We start from the raw sequence: 25,101 nt of genomic DNA on the forward strand, positions 1-25,101 counted from the left end.
CTCTTAGGAATTTTGCGCTCGGTCTTCGATCTATCGTGTTTGGGAATGTTCCATCTCTTGCGGTCAGATAGCTCGTGCTCGGGAGTTTTTCATCTCTCGATTGTCAATGAGAAATTTTGGACTGAGAGTTAATGGGGGTAGATTTGTGACTCAAGTAAAAGTTTGTGGTTTTTTATGAAAGCGTAAAAATTTTAGGATAAAATTGGGACTCAACGGTAAAATTGGGACAAGACTTAAGTTTGGGGTTTTCATAGAAAAAAAAAATTATGGTAAAATTGGGACATGATATAAAGTTGAGGGTTTTTTATGGGATAAAAAAAAGTTTTTGGTAGAATTTGGACATAACCTAAAGTTTGAGGTTTTTTATGAGACAAAAGGTAAAATTGGGACAAAAGTTAAAGTTTTAGGTTTTTTAGGGTATTAGGCCTTCTTCTTTTTGTAAAAGGGTGAGATTTAAGTCATGATGGGATTTGTTTAATTATTAGGATAGATTTACAAAGTGTGCGAGAGATTTAGGAGATTTCCTTATAGTCATCTCGACTCTTTTTAAATTACAAATTGCGGCCATTTTTATTTAGTACATGACTTTGACTAAATTTAATAATAGAAATTGGCATTCCCCGAATCACACTATAGAATTGACAATTCGATGGTTTTAATTGACAGGAATGGGAATGGAAATAGAGAGAAAATGAAAAAAAAAAAAAAGATCATTCTAAAAAAAACATACCATTGATGTGACGTGGCAAGGGGTCAAGTCGTCAATTCAATTTACTGGGGCGTCATTGTAATTAGTGAGCATCTCCAAGGGCATTTCTTCAAACTCAACTTTCCCGCCCAAAGCCCATCTGCTCTGTACCCGAAAACACAGCACTGCCAAATAAATATTAATTTAAAAATTTTACAAAAATATTTTCCAAGGTTTTTCTTCGATTTTTTTTAAATATTTTAGCGCTTCGCTTTGATGGCATGACTCCCGCTTTCACTCTCCCACTCTCCTTCACTTCTTCTCCCGAACCACCGCAACGTTCCATTTCCGAATTGCACAATTTGTTGTTTCTAATCTTGTATTTTGTGACTGAAACTCTCGTTCGGAATCATATCTGCTGGTTGATCCGGTCGATTATGTGACCGTTGTGGCTCATTTTTTTTGCATGTTTTCGCTAATCATGTATCATTAAGATGTTGGAGCGTAGGATTAATTTGAGAGATTTGTCTAGGCGAGGTTAGGCCTCACCAAAGGGAGGTGAGGGTAGCTCTTGTCGGCCTTCATTTGTGGCCGGTCGCTAGCCATTGACCAAGCCAGTGACCACAGAGGACGAAGGGCAAAAAAAAAAAGAAAGAAAAAACTAATTATAAAAAATCAGAAAAAATAATACAAATTGTAAAAATTTTCAACGTCAGCGTCAGTGATGCCACGTAAAACAGTTGGTGTCTAAGTTAACGATTTCTAGTGAAAATTAAACAGATAGATTATATTGGCAAATTTTTAAAAGGTTTAGGATTGAATTGGCACAATCGTAATAAGTTTAGGACTTTTTTTGTACGTAATTTGTACAAATATGATCTTTATCTATGCAAGAATGTTGTCATTTTATTATATGTACCATGTCTGCTAATCAAGCCACCCACTAGAGTCGAAACTTGAGGGGCTGTTTCCATATGAACAATCTAGAAATTTAACGTCAGTTTGCGTCGAAGTCGACGTTAAGGTTTCCCAAGTTTAGTTGATACCGGTGCAATTAATTAACTTCTTTAGTATATTTTTGGGAACTGCCTAATATATCTGGAAAAATAATAATTACAACAACATAACAAATGAACGAAAATCTAAGTATGAAAGGAAATTACGAACTCTTGACATTCGGGAAAATTGCCCAAAAATATTAAATTTATTCGGTTATAAACTTTTCAATATGGCACTTTTTCCGACCAAAAAAAAAAAAATACAACCAAATTTAGTTTAAAATCTTTTGATAATTTGTCAACGTAATCATTCTGACCAAATTGATCAAAAATTGCTAATGGAATGATTTTCGCAATTTTTAAAAAAAAATTGAATTTTTTCTTTTTCTTTTCTTTCCTTTTCCTTTTCCTTTTGTCCCTATTTCCCTCTGCCGGTTGACGAGGCCTCACTGATCCTTGTAGCAGCCCTTATCAACCTCCCCTTGCCAAATCCAGTGAGGGCGTTCCTTGCCTATGGTCGGCGATCAATAGAGGAAATGGGAAAAAAAAAAGAAAAAAAAGGAAAGAAAAGAAAAAATTTTAAAAATTATAAAAACATAGGAAAAATCATCCACGTTAGCATCAATCGGGCCACGTAGCACGTAGGATGGTTAGCGTCCACGTGAGTGATTTCTAGCTAAAAAATTGACCGGAATGACTACATTATCAAAAGGTTTATAACTAAATTTATTAAATTGAAAAATTTAAAACCGAATTGGTCGCTATACACTAAATATATAACTTTTTGGAAAATTATCCCCATAATATTCACCTAAAGCCCCATAAACATAAAACATATATATGTATATGCGTGTGTGTTATATGCCGGTGTCACGACCTACTCGTCCCGATCGAGGAGAGAGTGTATGAATAGGTATAGAGGTATTTTCTAATAGATGTGAACATCGATTGGTTCGTTCGAAGGATGAACTAAAAGGCTCATCTATCCAAGGACGGAGGCGCTCTCAAGCCTCATACATCGCGCAACGCTAGTTTCTAATCTACACACTCAATTGGAGTCGCCACTAATCATAATTAAAAGTTGGCTAGAAACCCTAATCGAGACATGGAAGTATCATCTCGATACGTACGCAATCAGAGATTCTAAGGATTGAGGATTTGATTACACTAGTCATCTAACTAGTGCCCTTTCGGTATCTAAACTTGACTATTTGCCAACTAACTGATTAAAGCAGCCTATCGAAGTTCCAAAAGTTCATCCTATCCTGCTAAAGTGGAAAATTACAACCATATATGAAAAACGCACAACCAACAACCTATTATCTTCTATAGAAAAAAAAAAAAGGCAATTAAAAGCCCTATGGCAAAACCCTAATGGCTTGTTCAATTTTTTGGGGCAATTTTTTAAAGGTTTTCACTTTTTTTTCAATTTTTTAGACTAAGTCTAGAATAAAATCTACACTAAAATCTAATGAAATTAACCCAAAAACTAATTTCTAAACCTTTCCTAATTTTTCTGAATTTTTCTGAATTTTTCGGCATTTTATTATTATTTTTTAATTCCGGAAAAGGGACTTGGGACCGGGGGTCCGATTACTGTGGTCTGACCTGATTATATTAAACCCCATTTTCCTATTTCTTTTCTGATTTTCTTTTTATCCTTTTCTTTTCTATTTTTCTTTTTTCGTTTTCCATTTTTCTTCTCCCCTTCCGGACCTCTCCATCGTCCCCCCATCACGTTGGTTCGTCACCGAGAGCTTGGTTCTCAGGCACCGGAGCCTAGGTCATCGCCGAACCACTCCCCATCGGTCGGCCGCTCCGACCGACACCAACTCAGTGCCGGCCACTAGTTGACCGGCGTTTTCTTTGTGTCACCGGAGAAGAATTTTCAGTCCACACAGAGAAGAAAAAGAACAAAACTTCAAAATGGAACCTGATCATTTCTATCCGAGCAGACCCAAATGCACCCCAATGGGACGAGTGATGGTCTAACTCAGGATGGTGTAGGACCTCAAACTCAGCTGGTACGAGAGACATCTCGGACGGGAAAGACATACATACAACCACAAATCTGTTCAAGCATACAACCAAAAGAGAAAACATCGAGTAAGTGATGGAACGTCGATTCAAGCACAAACAAAGCATAGAACGAAGATAACAAGAACGGATTTTGGTAACAGCAGTCTCGACCTTTTGTTCAAGCATTTTATCAAACAGGTGGCGGGCAAGTTCAGACCGGAGCTTAAAACTGAGATTTAATGCGATTTTTGGCTCAAACATGAAGTGCAAGGATCTAAACGGCCATATTTCACCACAAATCTGTCTCGGTTTACAAAGAAACACTGTGAATCGTCAAAACCAGATTCAACGTTCTAAGCCTATGTTGTTTCATCGAGACATTTCAGCGAACAGCTAGTATGCGTAGATGAATACGAATTCCAGACCCACTTTTAAAGCTTTTCTCCGTCCAAACACAGTGTCTGAATCTCTAAATTATTACAAATCATCATGGAATTGTTTCGGTTTCGCACGATTTGCTCGAAAAGTCACTAATTCGGTTCGGTGTTTTCAAGCCAGACAAGCAGGACAAAACAGAGCATAAAGTGGAGGAGTTACCTGGTTCGGGAATGGAGCGGAATTGACAATGTCGGCGAAGGATAAAGCTCCTCACTGCGGCCAGGCTTGACTTCCGCGGCGATTTGATCTCGGTACGATAGGATTATAGAGCCGGAAGGTCTTCGGACAAGGCAATGGGCGGTCGGAGACGATGGCGTCCGGCGGCGATGAACGACTGACTGGGAGGGAGAAGAGATTTGCCGGCAATCCTCACGGGTGGAGGAACCGGAGCGCTCTCCTCTTCCAACACCCCTCTTCTTTCTCCCTTTTTTTTTTTTGGTCTCTGTTTCCCCCCCTTGACGTTGGGATCTATCTATCCTTCCTGTCCCCGGCCGTTTTGGCCTTTTGTCCTTACTTTCCTTTGCCTTTTCTACATTATGGCTGGTGTGCTCTGTCCTCTTCATAAACTACGCGAGAGAGAAATGAGCGTGAGGGTGATGAAAAGAGAGAAAGGCCGGGCTGGACTTGTTGATTCCCCCAAGCTGTTTCATGGGCCTTTAAATTGAAATGTCTAAAATGGAAATCCAGAGTAATGAGTTTGTGGGCTTTGAAAACTGTGGTAGAGGTATGGGCTGGGTCCAAACGAAAATAAAGGGAAGGAAAATAGGAGGGCCAGGTTCAAACGGGCCGGATCGAACCGGCCCAGTTCCTTTCTTCTTTTCTTTCTTTCTTTTTTTTTTTTTTATCTAAATATATATTGTAATAATTTTATTTTGTTCTCTCTCCTTCTTACACTACTTTGGCCATTCGCATTTTAAGGCACCAATTTACCAGATTGACAAAAATCAGGTGTCAACAGCCAATTAATTGAGATTACTTATTAAAAAGCCTTACTTGAATTGACATGCGTACATGGCTGGTTCTTTGTGGGAAATGCAAGGACGCCACGATGACTAAATATCTAGCCGTACAACCTTAAGTACACAAAACTCCACATGGGATTGTGAAGAGATCATGTCTGCCTTAGCCCTACCATTATCTCTTCATTATTTAATTCGATACATTTTTGGATCATTACCATGTTTATAACTATGAACAAGAAATTGAAAGAATAAAAATAAAAAATCATATGAAGTTGCTTTGTCTTTAACTTTTTTTTCAACTTCAAAGTTATTTTGTAAATAACTACACCAAAATCACTAAATCAATGGTATTTAAACAAATACACCTTGAGTCAAAAGTCATTTCCCCAAAACTCAAGCTCAAACAAATGTAGACTTAGTGGGTCCAAACTTCATGAACAATTACAGGGGTGACTCTTCACATGCTTCACAATATCAAATGCACATTCCGTGCACATACCGTGCACTTTTTTCCAGAATAACTTATGGTTAAAGGACTCCTCAAGGTGTATATGCTCAAAGCAAATACCGTTAATTTAGTAATTTTGGTGTAATTATTTGCAAAATACCTTTGAAGTTAAAAAAGAAAAGAAAGGCAAATCATGGTGTAGTTATTTCTCCCTCAAGTACTCACTCATTTTCGTTTCTTCTTTTCATAATTTTGTAGCATCCTTATCACTTTTTTGAGGTCGTGGAAGAAGATAGGATAAACCTCAGCCGCGTAGATGGAGACAATCATGAGGGCGAAGCCAGCACCGAAGGTGGCACAAGAGTGGCCGGCCAAGAAAACAGAATAGGTGGGGGAAAAACCCCTGAGAAGGGGCCCGCCGAAATACATGGCCCCTGCCATCATAATCGTCTTGTGGCGGCCAAACTGGTTAGAGATCCATCTCGCCGTCGCCAATCCGAGAAACGTGAACACTCTCAGGTACCCGTCAGAACATTAAGATGTGCTTTGGGTAATTTCACGTCCATCTGTATATATGCCGCTGCCTCGCTCATCGCCATTTGGACTATCAAAAAAAATTTTAAAAAATAAAATCTTATTTATCACTACAAAGTTTATAACTATATACAAGAAATTGAAAGAATAAAAATAAAAAAATTCCGCGAAGTTGCTTTGTCTGTAACTTTCTCTTTCAACTTCAAAGCTATTTTACAAATAACTAAACCAAAATCACTAAATAAACAGTATTTAAGCAAATACACCTATAGCCAAAAGTCATTTCCCCAAAAGTCATTTCCCCAAAACTCAAGCTCAAGCAAATGTAGAGTTAGTGGGTCCAAACTTCATGGACGACTACAGGGGTGACTCTTAACATGCTTCACAATATCGAATGCACATTCCGTGCACGTATCGTGCACTTTTTCTAGAAGGACTTATAGTTAAAGGACTCCTCAAGGTATATATACTCAAAGCAAATACTGTTAATTTAGTTATTTTGGTGTAGTTATTTGCAAAATACCTTTGAAGTTAAAAAAGAAAAGAAAGACAAATAATGGTGTAGTTATTTATCCCTCAGGTACACACTCATTTTCGTTTCTTTTTTTCCTAATTTTGTAGCATCCGTATCACTTTTCCAAGGCCGTGGGAGAAGACAGGGGAAATCTCAGTCGTGTAGATGGGAGCAATCGTGAGGGTGAAACCGGTGTCTACCGTGGCATAGGAGCGGTCGGCCAAGAAAACAAAATAGATAAGGGCAAAACCCATAAAAAGGGGCCCGACGAAATACATGGCCCCCGCTATCATAATCATCTTGCGGGGGCAAAACTGGTCAGAGATCCATCTCGTCGTTACCAATTTGAGGAATGTGAACACGCTCAAGTACCCCGTCAAAACATCAAGATGCGCTTCGGATAATTTCACGTCCACCTTTATATATGCCGCCACCCCGCTCATTGCTGTTTGGACTGTCAAAATTAAAAAAAAATAAGAAAAATCTTATTTATCATTACAATGTTTATAACTATATGCAAGAAATTGAAAGAATAAAAATAAAAAAATTCCGTGAATTTCTTTGTCTTTAACTTTCTTTTTCAACTTCAAAGCTATTTTAAAAATAACTACATCAAAATAACTAAATCAATGGTATTTAGGCAAATGCACCTTGAACCAAAAGTCATTTCCCCAAAACTCAAGCTCAAGCAAATGTAGACTTTGTGGGTCCAAACTTCATGAATATTTCGTGCACATACCGTGCACTTTTTCTAGAATAACTTATGGTTAAAGGACTCCTCAAGGTGTATATGCTCAAAGAAAATATTGCTAATTTAGTGATTTTGGTGTAGTTATTTGCAAAATATCTTTGAAGTTAAAAAATAAAAGAAAGACAAATCATTGTGTAGCTATTTCTCCCCCAGGTACTCACTCATTTTCGTTTCTTTTTTTCATAATTTTGTAGCATCTTATCACTTTTTTTAGGCCGCAGGAGAAAATAGAAGAAACCTAGCTGCGTAGATGTTTGAGAATGGTGGTTGCCATCACTTGGTTCAACGTCTGCTTCTTCTTGTATTTCGTTAACTCAAGCAGAAGCCAACACATCTTCATCTTCGTTGTCCTCTCCTCCCTCAAATAGCCGTAATAGGAACGGCAAGTAACTATCGTCTTCGCCAAATGGCTATGATATCGACGGACACACCAGCTACTCAGACACCAATTTATAGGTAAAAAAAAATTTGGTACTTAAGTGAGCCGGCGAAAATTTTTGGCACTAAAGTGAGCGCCGTACATAACTTATGGCACTTATAGTGTCCTTTTGTCCACGACGAAGGGTGCATAGGTCTTCCTCTCAAATACTTTTTTATAGGTAAAAAAAAAGATTACTATACACGTGCAATTCACGTGCAATCCACGTGCTATATTCGTGCAATCCACGTGTGAGGAAAAGAAACGTATAAATCCTTCTTATTTTCATAATTAATCGATTTATATGAGAAAATGTCATATCTATAGTATTTTTGAAAGGTATATTTGGAATATGGTAATGAATTTAATTCAAAATCATTTAATTTTTTGTAATTAATTATAAAACAACATAGAGACAATGTACGGAACAAAACAACATAGAGAAACAAACATGCTTGGTCGTCCTAATTGCCTCCTTTTCTGCATTAATCGATATTTAATAGCCATGTTTGAGTCTACAAATAAGTTTTACTGATCATACGCCTCCCTCAATCGCGCTGCTCTGTCGCAATTCCAGTTCTCTGGCCGAGGACCTCCATTTGGTCCATTTGCCAAACAATTGTGCTATCTCCTCTAGGGACCTTCCCTTGGTCTCAGGCACGAGAAAGTATAGGAAGATCCATGCCAAGATGGCCATTCCCATAAATAAGAAGGCAGCCCCACCCAGTCTAATCGCTCTGTACAAAATCATGAACTTCATTGATATTAAGCCACTCGCCACTTGGCCCACGGCGACACTGATTGCGCACCCCTGCGCCCGCAACCTCATAGGGAAGACCTCCGAGCTGTATACTATTGCGATTGGCCCCATCCCAATGGAGAAGGAGGCCACGTAGCACACCAACGAGAGGATGCACATGTCCATCGCCCACTTGACCTTCCAGTGTCTATCGATGGCGGTGAGGCACACACCGAGGGAGGCAAGCGACAAAATCATTCCGCCTAGGCTGCTCAACAACAACTGTCGCCACCCGCCCTGGTCAAGGAGGATGGTGGCGACGATGGAGAACACTGTCTTCGTAAATTCGACTAGCAGGGCGATTTGGGTTATTCTGGTATGACCGATAATGCCAACCTTCTCGAGGATGCGAGGGCTGTAGAGGATGATGGTGTTAATCCCAGAAGTTTGTTGGAAGAGGTAGATTCCAACGGCGCACGCTAGCGTGTGTAAGACAGACTGGGTCCGGTGGAGGAGTTCCTGCCACATGCCCTCAGTGCTCTGGCCGGTGACCTCGACAACATCATCGTTGCTTTCTTCAGGGATGCCGACAGCCTCGTTGATCTCGGCGAGCTGAAGTGCGGCCTCCTCCTCAGAGTTGGAGATCCGGGCGAGGGTGCGCTTCGCGTCGCCCAGGCGGCCTTGCATGACGAGCCACGAGGGAGATTATGGCATGGCAAGGACCCCCAAAGCGAGCAGGCCCAAGGTGATTCCTCCCGCATAGAGCATGACACGCCACCCGACAATGTTGGAGAGTGACCTGTAGAAGCAATAATGGGAGATGTAGCCGAGAAGGGTGCCCACGTTGATGAATACCTGAACCACCAAAACACATATAAAAAAGAAATCACCTTCCTTTAACTTTAATTTTCTAGCCTTAGTTTTTCATCCAACAAAAATTGATGATAAATTAAAAAATAAAAAATATGCTACAAAATTAGGAAAAAAAACAGAAAGGAAAGAAATGAATACCTCAGGAAAGGAGGTGAGCAAGCCGCGGTAGAGAGTAGGAGAGATCTCGACGATGTAGACAGGAGCAATAGTAAGGGCATAGCCAACACCGATATTGGTGATGAGGCGACCCAACATTAGGAAGAATGAGTTGGGCACAATGCCCATGAGGAGAGCCCCGACAAAGAAGAAGGCCACTGCCAACACAATCTTGCAATGACTGCGAATCCTATTGGAAGTCCACCCAGCTAGTGCCGACCCAAAAAGGCAAGACAATTTAGAAATCCCTATCAGAAAATCATCATGCTCTTCGCCCATATTCAAGTTCTGCCTTGCTACTATTGGCCTTACTAATTCTGTCCCCTCACTTATCACTCCTATGTCTGCCAAAATTCAAAATGAAAATCTTATTTAATATCACAATATTCCCAAGTAAATCGTAACCACACACAAGAAATTGGAAACACAAAAAATGAAAAAAAATATTTCTTGCCCTATTTTTCACTATAATATATTATTGCCAGATAAGAATGATGATAAATAATAACTACGATGGACACAATCCGAAATTAACTTGCTTGGCACAAATAGAAGAAGAAAAAAGTGGATGAAGTTATCCAAAATTAATGTTCCATTCGTTTCACGGAAAATAACTTCCAGGAAAATATTTTTCGGCTTTTTGGCATTCGTTCACGAAAAATAAACTAGTCATGAAAAAAACACATTCAAAAGTGAGGAAAATATTTTCCACTTTTCATAAAGCAGAAAAACATTTTCTATATCTTCCTTCACCTCACTTTCTTTCACAAAACACATTTTCTCTTTATTTTTCTTTTTTATTTTTTAATAAAATTCGAGTTATAATTATTTTTTAATCTTTTTCTTTTCTTTTTTTTTCTCTTGTTTTTTTTATTTTCTGTCTTCCTCTGCCGACGATTGGCCACAGGCAAGGCTTGGCCTCGCTCGTCCAAGGTCGGCGAGGCTAGCCTGTGGCCGGCAGAGGAAGAAATAAAAGAATAAAAAAAATAAGATTAAAAAATAAAAGAAAAGAAATAAAAAATTATTAATAAATCCAAAAATTAAACATAATTAAAAATTCTATTTTTTAAAAAAATAAAAAATAATTAAAAGGAGTGCACGGAGGAAAATCAAATCTGATTTCCCATACTGAACGACGTAAAATATTTTTCAGTTCATTTTCAAGTCTCAACTCAACACCGGAAAATATTATAATTTTCCTGAAAAATAACTTTCCGGAAAACATTTTCCAAAAACGTCAAATTTTTCGTGAAACGAACTAAGCTTAAATAATCTTTTTTTTTTGCTTTTTTATGCATTAAAAAAACGACCTTTTGGCAATAGATTTATCATTTTTATCGGTAATAAAGCTAGACAAATTAAAGTGCAATAACCAAGATATAACTCAAATCATTATTATTGTTTTTTTTTTGGCAACATAATTAAGTTGCAAGGAATTGATTCGCTATATGGAAAATTGATTCGCAAAGATATATTGGACGCATCGCGACAGAGAGAGGACTAACCAAAACCAAGCAAAATGCAGATCATGGAGGCCGCAATGGCATAGCCGAAGGCGTACTTGTTCCAGCGCGGGTTCGCTTCCTCAATCACATTCGTTTGCACGTTGGCATTGACTTCAGAATCGCTATCTTCCAATTCCTGCAATGTAAGTCAATTGACACCTCATGTAAGTCGATCAATTCCGTAAAGCTACAAGAGAAACCGTTCAGAGAGCCCAAGTATAATTGCCAAGAAGAAATCTGTCTAACGAAAGAGAGAATTCGTAGCATTGTTTTTAAATATTTTAATATTTTTTTCGAAATTTTATTATTATTTTATATTTCCTTTTCTTTTTCTTTCTTTTTTCTGGACCTCTTCCCCAGCCAGAGGCGAGGCCTCGCCAGCCTCTGGCGAAGCTCGCCTCTGCCGGCCACTGTTGAGGGCGAGCCTCGCCAGCTTCTGGCCATCACCTGGGTCTCCCTCGCCTAGCGACGGCGAGGCCAAACCTCGCTTAGCCAAGGTAAGGCCAACCTCGCCCAGCCAGGGGCCGGCGAGGCTGCCTTGCCGACCCTCGACTCTGGCCAGCCAAATGGAAGAAGGTCAGAAAAAAAAAATCGAAAAAATATTTTAAAAAAAAATACAGCTTGGTTTTACATTTTCAGTGCATTTTCATGATCTAAATGTCCTTGTCCAAACTTGTCCGTGACGTAACATTTAGGGCCTGTTTGGTAACGTGCCAAACTATGAAAATTTCTGTTCTTTTGTTCCCAGAAATAGTTTGGGAACAGCAATGCGTTTCGTAAACTTTTTATTCCCGGGAACATTTTTGCAAAAATTTGTGCCCAGAAACAGTTTTGGAAGAGAAACAAGAAGTAAAAAAAAGTTGCTTCTTGTTTCTCGGCACAATTTTGAGAATGAGTTCTTTTTCTTCTTTTTTCTTCTTTTTTCTTTTTTTTCTTTTCTTCTTTGTAGTCCTTGAACTTTAACTCAATGTGCAATATCGTCCATGAACTTTTAATTTGTTCAATGTGGTCCCTAGACTTTTGGTACATGTTCAATTTAGTCCCTAAACTATATAAAAATGTTTAATGTTGTCCTTCTATTAGTTCAAATTCAAAGATAATATTAAATATATTTATATAGTCCATGGACTATATTGAACATGTACCAATAGTCTAAAGACTATATTAAACAAATAAAAAGTTTAGAGACAACACTGTACATTGGACCAAAGTTCGAGAACCACATGGAATAAATTTAAAATTCAGATACTACATTGCACATAGGGCCAAAGTTCAAAGATCATTTGTATCATTTTCCCATTTCAGGACCCCATTTCTTAAGTGAAGGAACTATCAAGAAAAGAGGAACAGAAAAGAAAAACTTAACTGAGCAAATAGGTCGAGATAAGTATGAACTCAGTCCTTTAACTTGCTAACAATGATCCATAAAATTAAGAATTAACGGAGGCACTTACCTAGACGTTTCGTTCCTTATATGTAATTTACAATATTCTTTGCATTTTATGTGATCACACACTTTTACTGTTTACTTTTCTTTTTAATCTCAAAAAACTTAACACTAATCCCGATTGGCTATCTTAGTCATGCAGGGAGCTTTGATAGTATGTAGAATCGATAATTTTTTGTTATGTATTTCATTTTGCAGACACCTCGAAAGATCCATTATAGTCTGGTTGGTTAGGATACTCGGCTCTCACCCGAGAGAACCGGGTTTAAGTCCCGGCAATGGAATTTCGTTTTTCTTTTCTTGTTCCTTCTCTCTTTTCCTGAATTTGTAATGATCTTGTCTACTATTATGGGAAATGAGAAGGCACAGAAATAGAAAAGGCGACCATAGAATCGTCCGACTTGCAAGTGAATCAAAGTTGTCGTCAAAATCCCATGATGCAACTCTTTTGTCATTTACTTTCATGACATATAGTTCGTCAAATTTTGGAATTTGGGTATTTGCAGGACCTCTTATCATCAATTTCAATTGTAGATATATGTAGCAAGCCAAGCAGGCCGATTGTTTGTTTTACAGTTTGAGATTCTGCTAAAAACAGAGGAAAAGATGTCAGTGTCACGGAGACGAGTGGTTACGTCTTCTGTTGGTTCAAGTTTGGAACACTAATGGGTGTATTTTAGGATCTTAAGACGGCAAACAAGTTCCGTAACGGGAATGGAGCCTTATTTTGCTGGCAATTAGAAGACAATTCCAATCTACATGTCTGCTATTCGAAATGTTCAATCATGTCTCGGTGATTCGGATGAGAATCGGACAAAGTCTCGGTCAGTGACGAATCCAAGTTCTTCTCATCGCTTAGAGGATGGACTAAGCACATATGAGATAGTAGTCAACTGTTTTGCTTCTCCGTAAGGCCGTATCGCTTATGTTGATGGGAAGTAACCATCGTTAGTTCCTTCTGTATCATGCAGCTTTCGATTGCCTTTGAAAATTGTCGTGCCAGATTGTGCTGTCTTACTAGTACCGCCTTTGATTTCTTATATATAGCTCTACATGACTCCTGTTTCTAGCATCGAGAGATAAAGGGCCAGAACATCTTACAAAGATAGAGAAAATGAATAACTTTAGCTTGAAATGCTTGGGCTCATTGCTTCTTGTTCTTCTGGCTATGAGTTGTATGGAAGTTCAAGGTCAGTCTTGCAGACCGAGCGGCAGAATCAGAGGGAAGAATCCCCCTCCTGGACAATGCAACACCGGGGATGACTCGGAGTGTTGCAAAAACGGCCAAATGTACCCGATTTACAAGTGTTCGCCACCAGTGTCGGGCCACACCAGCGCCCACCTCACCCTGAACAGCTTTGAGGAGGGCGGAGATGGAGGTGGCCCATCTGAGTGCGACAACCAGTACCATTCTGATAACACGCCTGTCGTGGCACTATCCACGGGGTGGTTCGATAACATGAGCAGGTGCCTCAGGAACATAACGATCTACGGCAATGGGCGGAGCACCCAGGCTATGGTGGTGGACGAATGCGACTCGACCATGGGATGCGATGAAGATCACGATTACCAACCTCCATGTGACAACGACATTGTCGATGCATCCAGAGCTGTGTGGGAGGCCCTGGGGGTGCCCAAGGAAAATTGGGGCTGGCTTGACATTACATGGACCGACGCCTAGTTCTTTATGCTATGCTTATCACATACTTATATGTACCTATCGAACGATGTACTTAAAACAAATACCTGTACTAAATATAAAGATACTTCCTTTATGGATTATACACAGCAATTCGAACTATGGTTGTGAGCATAGCTTCTCCATGCAGAATGTTGAGTGACTGTATAATTGCTTACTGGAATGTTTTTCGTCATATGTCAGCCTTGATGTTTAAGATGAGCTTAGCTATGATGATACCTGATTAAAGAAAATAAGCAGACGTGACGAAAAACGAGAGAGCAATGGCAAGTGGCCTGTCCAGTATGTGTGCCCAATGTGCTGCTGCGTATGAAAATGCTTCCAGTTAGAAAGTTTCAGCCCAGGAAGCATAATTCTGACGTTATTCCTTCTATAGCCAGTAAGCTAGTGCTTGTGCAGCTGAATTATGGGCACTGATACATGGAGTTAGGCTGGCTATTGAGAATGACAATTGCATATTGAGCTAGTTGCCGCTGGTGTTATTCAAGCTGTACAAAATCAGCACCCAGCATTATCAAAAATGTCTTCTCTTATCTTTGGCAGATTTTTATTTACCTTTTCTTACTGACAACTTGAATTTATCGATTGTTATATGAAAGTACCAACCTTTATTTGAGCGACTAACCAACTATTCTATAATTGAGTTACTAGCTAATTTTAGGATACCAGCTCTCATTTGAGTTGCTTACCAACATTTCTTGTTTAACTATTCTCCTATGTTTAATTAACATATATGGGGTAATCCGAAAATACTTTCGACTACGTTGTTATGTGCTTGCTTGGTGATGATTTTGCTTTATTCAACTTATTACATGGTGTCGTAAAGTCGCGCATGTGATATAATATATGAAACTTTTACTACCAAACTGAAAGTACTTCCAAGCTGGGATTCCAGTTGACATGGATATTATCATCAAAAGAAGTACTGGAAATAGCTAAATAATTGAAGTTCTCAGGTTAATTATATCAGCTCAAAACTCCTTCATAGTTGGACTTGGGGTGCAACATCTGAATTGGTCAAAATATCAGGTAATGACCACCTAGGACCTGCCTGGTCCCTAACTTGGCACATGTTCAAACTAATTTTTTTCTTATTTGGGTTGTAATTTGGAAAGGTCAACTGGATAAACATAATGTCTAATATAGTCAACAAGTTTATTGACATAATACTTCACTAGCTCATAATTCTCAGTAAATAAGACTACAGAGAGAGGAAACTACTCCATTGAAAAAAAAAACTAGTATGAAATTATCAAAGTAATGTGATTTGACAGATGATCTAAGCTAAAGGAACAGGAAATAAGTGGAAAAAGAAAGTCGCTGCTTGACATTTGACAGAGAAAAGCACATAAGAGAAGTGTGGTTCAGCTCCACCTCCAGAGAAAGGAGGTCGAGTGTAGAGAGACGTCATCGTTTCGGTTTCGCACGAAAGATGAAATGATTACGGCGGGAGTGATGAAGGCAAACAGCAACTCGGAAGAGATGGAAAGCCAGAGCAAAAGTACGGAACTTTGAAAAGCTTTTGAGCCGCTGGTCCCTCCTCTCCAACTGTCACACCATGTGACTTCCTCAGTCCTAAGTTTCTCTCTCTTGTTCTTGAAACGTTACGGGCCAAGACTCATTCGAGGATGCGAAAACGATGACATGCACCGGGCAAGTCGCAATCTATTGAATAGGTTGAGACCTTTTTATGCAAAAGATAGAACAATAGCAAATTCGACTTTGCTGAGATTAGGACAGAAGCCATGGAATTATGGTACCTAAACACAATCGACATTTCTAAATTTTTCTTAGTGAAATAGGAGGGCGTCACTCGTTGGTGCTTCAAATAAAGACATAAATGAGAAGAGATGGACCCCTTTCCTTCCAAGAAATGCGTTTCTGTTCTCAAGTTAGGGCAAGAACAAGAAAATTGTCCAGACCTGCAATTGCGCCTCACCTTTTGCCAGTGAATTACTGTTGCATGCCAATAGAAGGTCGTAGGGGTGCTAAACCGATCACCCAGATACATAACTCGGTTTTTACCATTAAAAGTTGACTAGGGGATTACTAGAAATTCATCACAGCCAAAAGGAAATGATGGTCCTCCATGGAAGCAACCTTGCAATAACCCGATATTCTTACAATAAGATGGAGCCACATATCGGCTGTTTATCACCAAGCTTAGCAAGGTACACAAATTTCAGTTCACAAGTATAATATAGACAAAGCCTTTTTCCTTCAATATTGCCTTCTCAATTTCAAGCACACACGCTATATTGCCTTCTCAATACCAAGTACAAAGATAAAGATCAATTCAAAGTTAATTCCACTTTCTCAATCAAGCAGACTGATCTCCCCATAAATGCTTCAAAAAGATCTATTCCATGAAACTTAATGACAAGCTTCTCCTCCTCAGGAGTAAAAGGGCCACGTTTAATGTCTGGACTGAGATTGTTCGTCCACCTTAGCCAGCAACTCAGCAACTCTTGCCGCAATGACGAAGACCTATCAAGTAGCAATGGCAAAACCATCACAAGTATATGAACTCACAATATCAGCATCTGTAACAAGCCATCTACCGCAAAACTAACAGTCTAATCGTGGAGAAAAGAAACAAAAGAAACAAAAGAAACTAAAACTTTAACATATTGGACAATGTAAGCTTACTGACGGGTAATGCTCATTGCTTGCGACAAAGAAAATGCGATCGACCTTCTAATCTCGGTCTCAAATCTTTCGGTTGAATAAACGAATGCATACATTATACTTAACACAAACTATCAATGACTTCATTACTGCCACTAAAACACGATGCACACATTGACTGCACAAATAGCTTCACTGAAAATTTAGAAAGAGCAAACAATGAAGAAAATATCTCGGTTGACATTTGCTGTGATGGAGGGAAGTGAAGTGCAAGGAAACAATGACACAGGCAGAGGAGAAAGAGGATGGGTCAGGAATTATATGCATTTCATTGCCTCTTACAATTTTTTTTCCAATAACACCTCGTTGCTTCTTTAGAATGTTAACAGGAAAAAGAACAGTTTAGTCAGTTTACCCCCTTAATTTTCAGCATATCTATTCCCTTAAACATGCAAATGGCGGCAATACAGAAATCATGACACCATATATAACTGGCAATTTTCAGTTTGTATAGAAGTATGCTATTCTCGGTTGAAGAACTTTTTTTCACAATAGCATTGAAATATTTTTATGATATTTATGTTCCCAAATAAAAACATATACTGTTCCTTAACTGCGAATTCACAAGTCCTAACTCACAATTGAACATAACTATTGAGTGGGATAGAAAATAAAGTGAACACAGAAACCATAAAAAGCACCACCAAGCGCAATATGATATCAAAATGCAATTCTTATGTCTCATGTTATGTTTTTCTCTAGACAAGTTAGTCACTACAACACTTGTACACCTCTACCAGGTCTTGCAGCTAGCGACTAAACTAGGTGATCATCGGTCGAACAACTGCATTCTCACTTCAAGAACTGACAGAGTCTATGCAAGCATGGAGTTACAAACCCCCTTTCCCATCTTATCACTCAAGCCCTCGCATGAAAGAACTAACGACTTTCTCGCCCGATACAAAACTGTGGTGCACGGCATCTGCAATGATTTATGCCACAGATCTTAAAATGAAATCACTAGCTTCAATGACAGACCGAGACAATTCCATTAACAGCGAACCAAACAGCTTTAGATTAGATTAATGCACTTTCACAATCAAGTTACCACCTACAGAGAGTGAGTGATCATCACCTTCACGATCGAGAAGTCTTCATCGAATCGACGAACCCGCTTCTGAGAAGCCTCTCCACATACTTCCCCAATATGTCCACCTCCAAATTCACCTTCTGCCCAACTCTCTTCATGGGAATGACCATCTTCTGCTGCGTATACGCCACCAGCATGAAATTGAAGCAATCCTCCCCATCGAACACGCCCACCACCATCAAGCTCGTCCCGTTGACGGCAATGAACCACTAGGGCACCACGTACCCCAGCAGCTCCTTCCCCGCCCTCACCTTCACCCACAGCGAGTCGGCCTCCGGCTCCATCGACACGATCTCCCCGGTCCCGTCCACGTGGCCCTGCACGCAGTGCCCGCCCATCCGGCTCGTTGGCTGCACCGCCCGCTCCAGGTTCACCATCGACCCAGCCCCGAGCTCGACCAGGGACCTCTTCCGCAGTGTCTCGGGGGACGCAATCGAACGGAGGCCCAGAAGTTGCCAAGGCTCAGAGAGATGGTGCGGCCGTAGGTAGACGTCGCTAGGGTTCCCCAAACTGACGCGAGCATAGACTTTGTGCTCGATCGCCGCGTCGGAAACAGCCAGGAATTTGGTGCGTGAGAAAGAGAGAGAGAGAGAGGAATCAGCCGACGAATCGTAAATCGTAGCCGCTCGATGGGGCTCCGGAGGCGACAACGGAGGCGGAGGCGCAGGCGGAGGGGGAGGGGCTCGGGATCCAGCAGCCGCGACGGGCCAGACACAGATCTGAACTCGGAGCGACGGCCGGGCTCTTGGGAGAGGCGGAGGCAGTGGAGAAAGAGAGAGAGAGAGCGTCTTCTCCCCCACGAGAGCAGGTAAAGAAGGCCTCCAAAATTGAAAAGAGGAGAGAGAAAGTGTTTTAAGCGGGATTTCAACTTTTCGCCCGTCCCTTCATTTTTTCTCTTTTTCTTTTTTCACGTCAAGTGACACGTGTCACTTTCTAAATGGAACAGATAAGCCACGTAAGACAATGACGTGGCAGTATCGTACTGCTAATATTTTCTCTGGAAAGCCAGAGCAAAAGTACGGAACTTTGAAAAGCTTTTGAGCCGCTGGTCCCTCCTCTCCAACTGTCACACCATGTGACTTCCTCAGTCCTAAGTTTCTCTCTCTTGTTCTTGAAACGTTACGGGCCAAGACTCATTCGAGGATGGGAAAACGATAGTGTCCATTGAATAACAATCTTTCTCGAATCATTACACTACCAGCAACACCAACGACGACGACACCCACTTGTTAAAATAACGTCAAGATTCTGCGGATTTGAGCAGAAGTTGGTGGCATGTCGGAGAAATTATTTGTTCTTTCTTTAGTTTATCATCTGCAGCAACAAACCAACCTCGTACGCTCGATGTATCTTGTCTGGTATGTTCTTTATGAGATGTTGCTTTTCTCAGTCCATTCGGAATTCTTTCTAGTTCTTCACTGTAGCGGAAGTTTGGATCTTGCTTGGAGAATTGTTGGTCGGACCGAGAAAGTGAAGATATTTTGCGCAGTGATTGGCTCAAGGTTCAAAGCGGCTTCACGAGTTGGTTTTTCAGTGATTTCGTTCATTGGAGATTGGAGATTTTTGTTTCTCTTCTTTTTCCATTGTTCGTGGTTTAAAGAGCTGATCGATGGGACATAAATACTGGGTTTAAGGTTGTTTTTTTTTTGTCAGAAGGTTTAAGGTATTGGAAGCTGGGTTTTTGCTACATCATTGATTTGGTTTCTGCTTCACTGACCCTGAGTTGACTCTGATGCTGAAGCTTCTTGGCTGGTAAGATACTGCCTGCTTCCTCTCTCTCTCTCTCTCTCTCTCTCTCTCTCTCTCTCTCTCTATATATATATATATATATATATATATATATATATATATATTTATGTTTTATGTTTTGTTTGAAGAGGTAAAGAAACGAGCAACTTGTGGATTTTGAATGCTCTGCTAGTGATACTGAACATCTCTCTCTCTCTTTTATGTTTTGCAGAAGATAAAAGCCATATCTATTGCTCATTGCTAGAGTAGTGTGGCTTGATGCCCCGAAGGCCCCAAACAAGAAAGTGAGACACTAAATGACGTGGAACGTGACAAGTTTCGAGATTACGATATATTTTGTTTGTTATTTTAGAGCGCAAATGATAATCATTATGTTTCTGAAATGGATTTTTTACCAAATTTTTCTAATTTAATTCCCTAGACAAGTTTCTGAACAGAGATACACGTTTGATAACGACACAAAATTTCTCTTTCCAAAATAGAAATTCGTTTGATAGGCCTTCTTAAATATCTCCCCCTTACACTATTTTCCATTCAACGACGGGAGGTGGGAGGCAGTGGCTGGCAGGGGGTGGTAGTGGTCAACAGCAAGCTGCGGGAGGCAACTAGTGGGGGATGGTGGCGGGAGGCAACGGCCGGCAGGGGGTGGCGATGGCCAGCGAGGGGTGGCGATGGTTGGCAGTGGGCAGCAGCCACGTGTGGCAGGCAGCGGGAGGCGAAGACGAGCAATGAGAAGAGTTTTAATTTCTATTTTTTTTTTCCAAAACATAAAAGTAGAAAAAATTTTAATTTTCATTTTTGTTCTAAACTTATTTTTGGACTAAAAATGTGTTTCGAAAGTAGAAAAGTAAAATTGCGTTACCAAACGTATATCTGTTTCAAATATGTTCCCAAGAACAAAAAAATAGATCTGGCCAGAAATAGAATGATTATCGTACGCGCCCTTAAGATCTTAGAATTTTTATGTAATTATCTTAGAGGTTGGGATAATTTTATCACCTTTTTATCTTTTAGATCTAATTAGGGTTATACAAATATTGTTTATTTTGATATAGAAGTTATTAATTTAGGTTATCTAGTGGTATTTCTTAGGCTGCGTTTGGCAACACTTTGCCAGAGCCCTTTTGCGCCTTAAAGGCCATTGGGCAAATACAAATGATGTTTGACTAATTTTTTGGAGAATTTTGGAGAGATACAATTGCATCTCCAAAGACCTTTAGCCTAAGGCAGGTCCAAAGCTACTTTGAATTTTGAGGCTTGAGCATTTTCTGAATACAAATACATTTTATCACATCACATCGAATTTTAATAAATTAAAAAATGATGGCATAGGCCAAACAAAGATGGCATGATTGTTTAAAACAGGTTAAGTATAAAGTCCGCGAATTACCTACCATTAATTTTGCGGTGCCCCAAACGCCGTCCCGTTCGATTTTCTTCTCAAAAAACCCAACAATAAGAAAAGATTTCAAAGGAAAAAAAAATGATAGGGCCACATTAAAGTTTCCCTTCTTTATATTTCTTCATCTATTATGCCATAAGATATCTAATTAAACTAATGATGAAATAAAAAAGGACGAGTTTTTTGACTTAGCATTCGATGGGTGTCGTGCATGTACTTTGCATGGAGTGTTGTCTTTCGTTCGATTTGGGCGACGAAAGATGTCGTATTGTGACAATAGTTGTATCGCTTTATAAATTATTAAATATATATTACGAAAATCTGTTATATTAAAGTAGTGTTGTCTTTTATCGAGGCTAATTCCAAAAAAAAAGCAACAACTTTACTTTCAACGATAATTCTGATTTGAACTTTTTTTTATCTCAATAAAAAGCACCAACTTTTACTCAAGTCTCAAATCGAATATATAATTCTGACGGTTTCCTTTGTCGGCCGGAATTGATATTATAATTCTGATCGATCTGGGGGAGGGGCGCCCTCCCCCAGATCGGGGGCAGCAGGCCCTCGCCTGCGACTCGCCCGGGGCCGGCGAGGGTCGCCGGCCCTCGGGAAGGCCCGAGCGAGGGCTGGAGGCCCGGGCGAGGCCTCGCCCGGGTGGGCGACCCAGGGCGAGGGCCGCCGCTCCTTCCCGGCGGCTGTGGCGGCGGCCACCGGCGAAGGCTTGGCCACGCCGCAACCGCTGGTTCTGTTTTTTTTTTTTCTGACGTTAATTGGACGGATTTATAACAGTAAGGCAGATTTGAGACTCGGATAAAAGTTTGAGGTTTTTCTTGAGATAAAAAAAAATTCAGGATATAATTGGGACAAAATGTTTGGGGTTTTTTTGGGAATTAGCCCGGCTTATCTTGTGAGACTTGATTGATTTTATAAATCATATGTTTTCATAATTGAAATATTTATTACGAAAAGATAAATAAATTGCACCTATAAAAAATAAATATATGAATTATCGCACCAACTCCGTATTTTAAGTAAGAACGTGCTCTACCTTAAACTTGTGAAATAGTATCTGCACACACATATTTATATTTTTCTCTAAAAATAATCTCCGACCCAGCCAATATTTAAAAATTAATTGAAGATTGAACATGTTTCTCGTCAATATGTTTCAAATGAAAATGTTGGTCAATTCTGTAGGTGAAAAGAATTCAAGAAAACAAAAAAATAAATCTTATTCACGACCCAATTTAACTTTTTATATGAACGAGGATGTACTTTTTTTTTTAATCTAGAACGAGGATGTCAAGAACGAGGATGAACTTGACAAGTACCTGAATAATAATAGCGGTACAGTTTAATTTTTTTTTCTTTTGGTCAATGGTACACTTTAATTTTAATCTGTGGGGAATGTGCCAAAAAGAATTAATAAAAAAAATAATGTCGATTAAAAAATAAAAAAAGAAACATTTAATTGTCACGGCGTGCGGCGGGGACAGGAGGGGGTCGGGGGGTGCCGCCGCCGCCGTCGCAGCCGCCGCCTCCGTGCAGCCACCTGTGCCTGCGCCGAGGAGTGCGTGCCGAGCCTCCCCCGACCGCCCGGCGGTCGCCGCGTGCCCGCCCGCGTCGTCGCAACGGTCGGGAACGCTCCGATATAAAAGGGCCAAGCTCCCTCACGCGCACACCACACGCCTTTTCTTTCTCTTCTTCGTCTGAAACTCTCTCTCTCTCTCTCGCTGTGAACGACTCTCATGGCGACCTGTTTCTACCCTAGCCAGGCGGCGGAGGATTTCATCCCTCTGCCGGAGACCACGCCGCCCGACCAGATCTCGCGGCCGTCGCGCCGCCGCCTCCGGAAATACCGCATCGTCCCCGAGTTCTGCGCCGCGAAATCATCGACCGGCGACAACAACGCCGCCGCCGCCGTCTCTGTCCGCGAGACCCACCACCGCAAGCGGTCCAGAGACGCCATCGGCGACGACCACTTGAGCGGCGATCGCTTCTCGGCGAATCACGATCCTCGGAAGATGACCAAGGCGTCGCCGTCTCTGGGGCACGAATCGGAGATCGACCCTTTGATTTCCCAACATGTAAGTAACGACCCTTCTTTCCTCCTTTCCTTTTTTAAATTTTACCGTTTCTCCTCGTCGTCGTCGTCAGTTTGTGTTGCTTCGACAAGTCTTTGATGGACTGACTAGGGTTTATGACTTGTTCTGGGATTTCCAAAAATAAAAATCCTGACAACTTTGTTCTCGTTCCTTACAGACGCAGGGGTTGGCCAGAAAAATCAAAGAAAAAGACGAAGAGATCGCGAAGATGCGGGAATTGAATCGGCTCCTCCAAGAGAAAGTGAAGTCCCTGTCGTCGGAGAACCGCATCTGGCGGGGCCTCGCCCAGGACAACGAGGCCGAAGCCGACTCCCTCCGTTCCACCCTCCAGCACCTCCTCGCCCGCGGCGGGGTGGTCGACGACGCGGAGTCTTCCTGCTGCGGCAGCAACGATGCCGGGACGGCGGGCGCGGAAGGCGGCGATGCTGCTGCGGCGGTGGAATCGCTGAGGCCGGGGCGGTGGTGCACGGGGCGCTGCTGGGAGATGGTGGTGCTGCTGCCGTGCAGGCACCTGTGCCTGTGCGCGTCGGCGTGCAGGGCCGGCCACCGGAACTGCCCGGCGTGCGGCTCAGCGATCACGGCGAGCGTGCACGTGAATCTGTCGTCGCCATGACGGTCGGAAGGGCCATGGGCTGGAAAGGTGAAAAGGAGAGAAAATAGGGGCGAAAAGGGGGAAAAGGAAAGAATATAGGGGAGGAAAAATAAATAGACCCTTTTTTCTTTTTTTTGATAGGAAGGAGAATAATGGGGAAAACCATCGAGAGGGATGGTTTTACATTTTTGTGTAAATACAATACAATACATAATAAATATTTTTTTTTCTTAATCATGCTGTTCCTATTTTTCTTTTTTGGAAATCATTAATTGATGATGCGAAATAATTTGTTGCCTTTCTAATCGCCCCTTTTTTTTTTATTTCTTTGCTTCACTCGAATATGAATATTATCCCAACGTATCCTCACGACATTAACAAATCTTTTTCTTTTTTTTTTTTAGGTAAGGTAACAAATCTTTTTCTTTTGTAGCTTAAACTTCCAAAAAAAATTAAGGAAAAATATTCTCTTAGGCTCTTTTGTTCTTCAATTTTGTGACTAGATGATAGGTCATTGACGCAAAATTCTAACACATAAAATGTCCGAAAATTGGTGATTTTCCAATAAGTGATGATATTATTTTAATCAATGTCTCAATAATTTTCTAAATGGGGATAGTAAATTGTTATTAATTCGTCAAAAAAGTACAGTGGGTATGCAACGGATATAAAGCACGTGCAAGGAAAAAGGAAGGGAAAAAAAGATAAAACAAGAAAGGAAAAGGGCAAGACATGGTTCTGATTGTACTTCCTCACTTCTCTCCGCGAGTTCATGCCTTTTCTTTTTTTTCCTCAAAATTTATATACTCATGTAATGTAAATATTAATACGTCAATTCACATGTATTTTTTACAAAATTTTTTAAATTTCGAGTACTATTTTAATTTTGACACTGATTGTGAATGAAACAATAATCGTTTCCCTCTTTTACGAGACTTTTGGAGCATGGAACTAAAGCACCACATCGATTTGAGGCTTTGTACATATCCAAATTTTTTTAACATGTATCAATCCAGTATGAATGGGATCCTATCCGATACATTGATGGGTTACAATAATGTCTTACGGGGCGAATAATCTCATGCTTCGCTCGGTTTTAGAATAGGTATCCCGAACAAATTTAAGGATACATAGATCTAAACGAGGCCCAAGTGCAAATGCGATTTCAAAGTCGCACATCCTAACAAAAATATTAAATTAAACATTTCAAGCAGTATACTTTTACCAAGCACAAGATAAAATTATATATATAGGAGACTGTGACAAATGAAAATACATGTACGAAT

The 25,101-nt window shown here is 40.4% G+C and overlaps 2 protein-coding genes and 2 pseudogenes across 3 annotated transcripts; 2 read left to right on the forward strand and 2 right to left on the reverse strand.

Moving 5' to 3' along the window:
* Positions 1–8,305: 8,305 nt before the first annotated feature.
* Positions 8,306–11,487, reverse strand: LOC130135978 (putative polyol transporter 2; annotated as a pseudogene).
* Positions 11,488–13,604: 2,117 nt separating this feature from the next.
* On the forward strand, positions 13,605–14,171 carry LOC115693655 (kiwellin-1-like). Its single transcript, XM_030620689.2, has one exon. It carries the CDS (start codon positions 13,605–13,607, stop codon positions 14,169–14,171), a length of 567 nt encoding a protein of 188 aa, XP_030476549.2.
* A 2,625-nt stretch (positions 14,172–16,796) lies between these two features.
* On the reverse strand, positions 16,797–19,104 carry LOC130135979 (uncharacterized; annotated as a pseudogene).
* A 3,719-nt stretch (positions 19,105–22,823) lies between these two features.
* Positions 22,824–23,946, forward strand: LOC130135994 (probable BOI-related E3 ubiquitin-protein ligase 3). Of its 2 annotated transcripts, none has more exons than XM_056305935.1 (2): positions 22,824–23,205; positions 23,381–23,946. In XM_056305935.1, the coding sequence occupies exons 1-2, from the start codon at positions 22,867–22,869 to the stop codon at positions 23,834–23,836; spliced, it is 795 nt and encodes a 264-aa protein (XP_056161910.1). In that variant the 5' UTR covers positions 22,824–22,866; the 3' UTR covers positions 23,837–23,946. The 2 variants fall into 2 exon arrangements, with proteins under 2 accessions (XP_056161910.1, XP_056161911.1); XM_056305936.1 differs by having other exon boundaries at positions 23,387–23,946.
* Positions 23,947–25,101: the final 1,155 nt, after the last annotated feature.

This window comes from Syzygium oleosum, unplaced genomic scaffold (assembly GCF_021117445.2).
Source record: "Syzygium oleosum isolate NSW1041296 unplaced genomic scaffold, Sole_v2.1 Sole_v2.40, whole genome shotgun sequence".
In the NCBI taxonomy this organism is placed as follows: Eukaryota; Viridiplantae; Streptophyta; class Magnoliopsida; order Myrtales; family Myrtaceae; genus Syzygium; species Syzygium oleosum.

What these genes read in the sequence shown, in the direction of transcription:
- LOC115693655 (XM_030620689.2), top strand. Translation starts at nt 13,605, where the DNA reads ATGAATAACTTTAGCTTGAAATGCTTGGGCTCATTGCTTCTTGTTCTT.
- LOC130135994 (XM_056305935.1), top strand. Translation starts at nt 22,867, where the DNA reads ATGGCGACCTGTTTCTACCCTAGCCAGGCGGCGGAGGATTTCATCCCT. An exon ending in ACCCTTTGATTTCCCAACAT is followed by an intron (nt 23,206 to 23,380) that starts GTAAGTAACGAC and finishes CGTTCCTTACAG; the next exon opens with ACGCAGGGGTTGGCCAGAAA.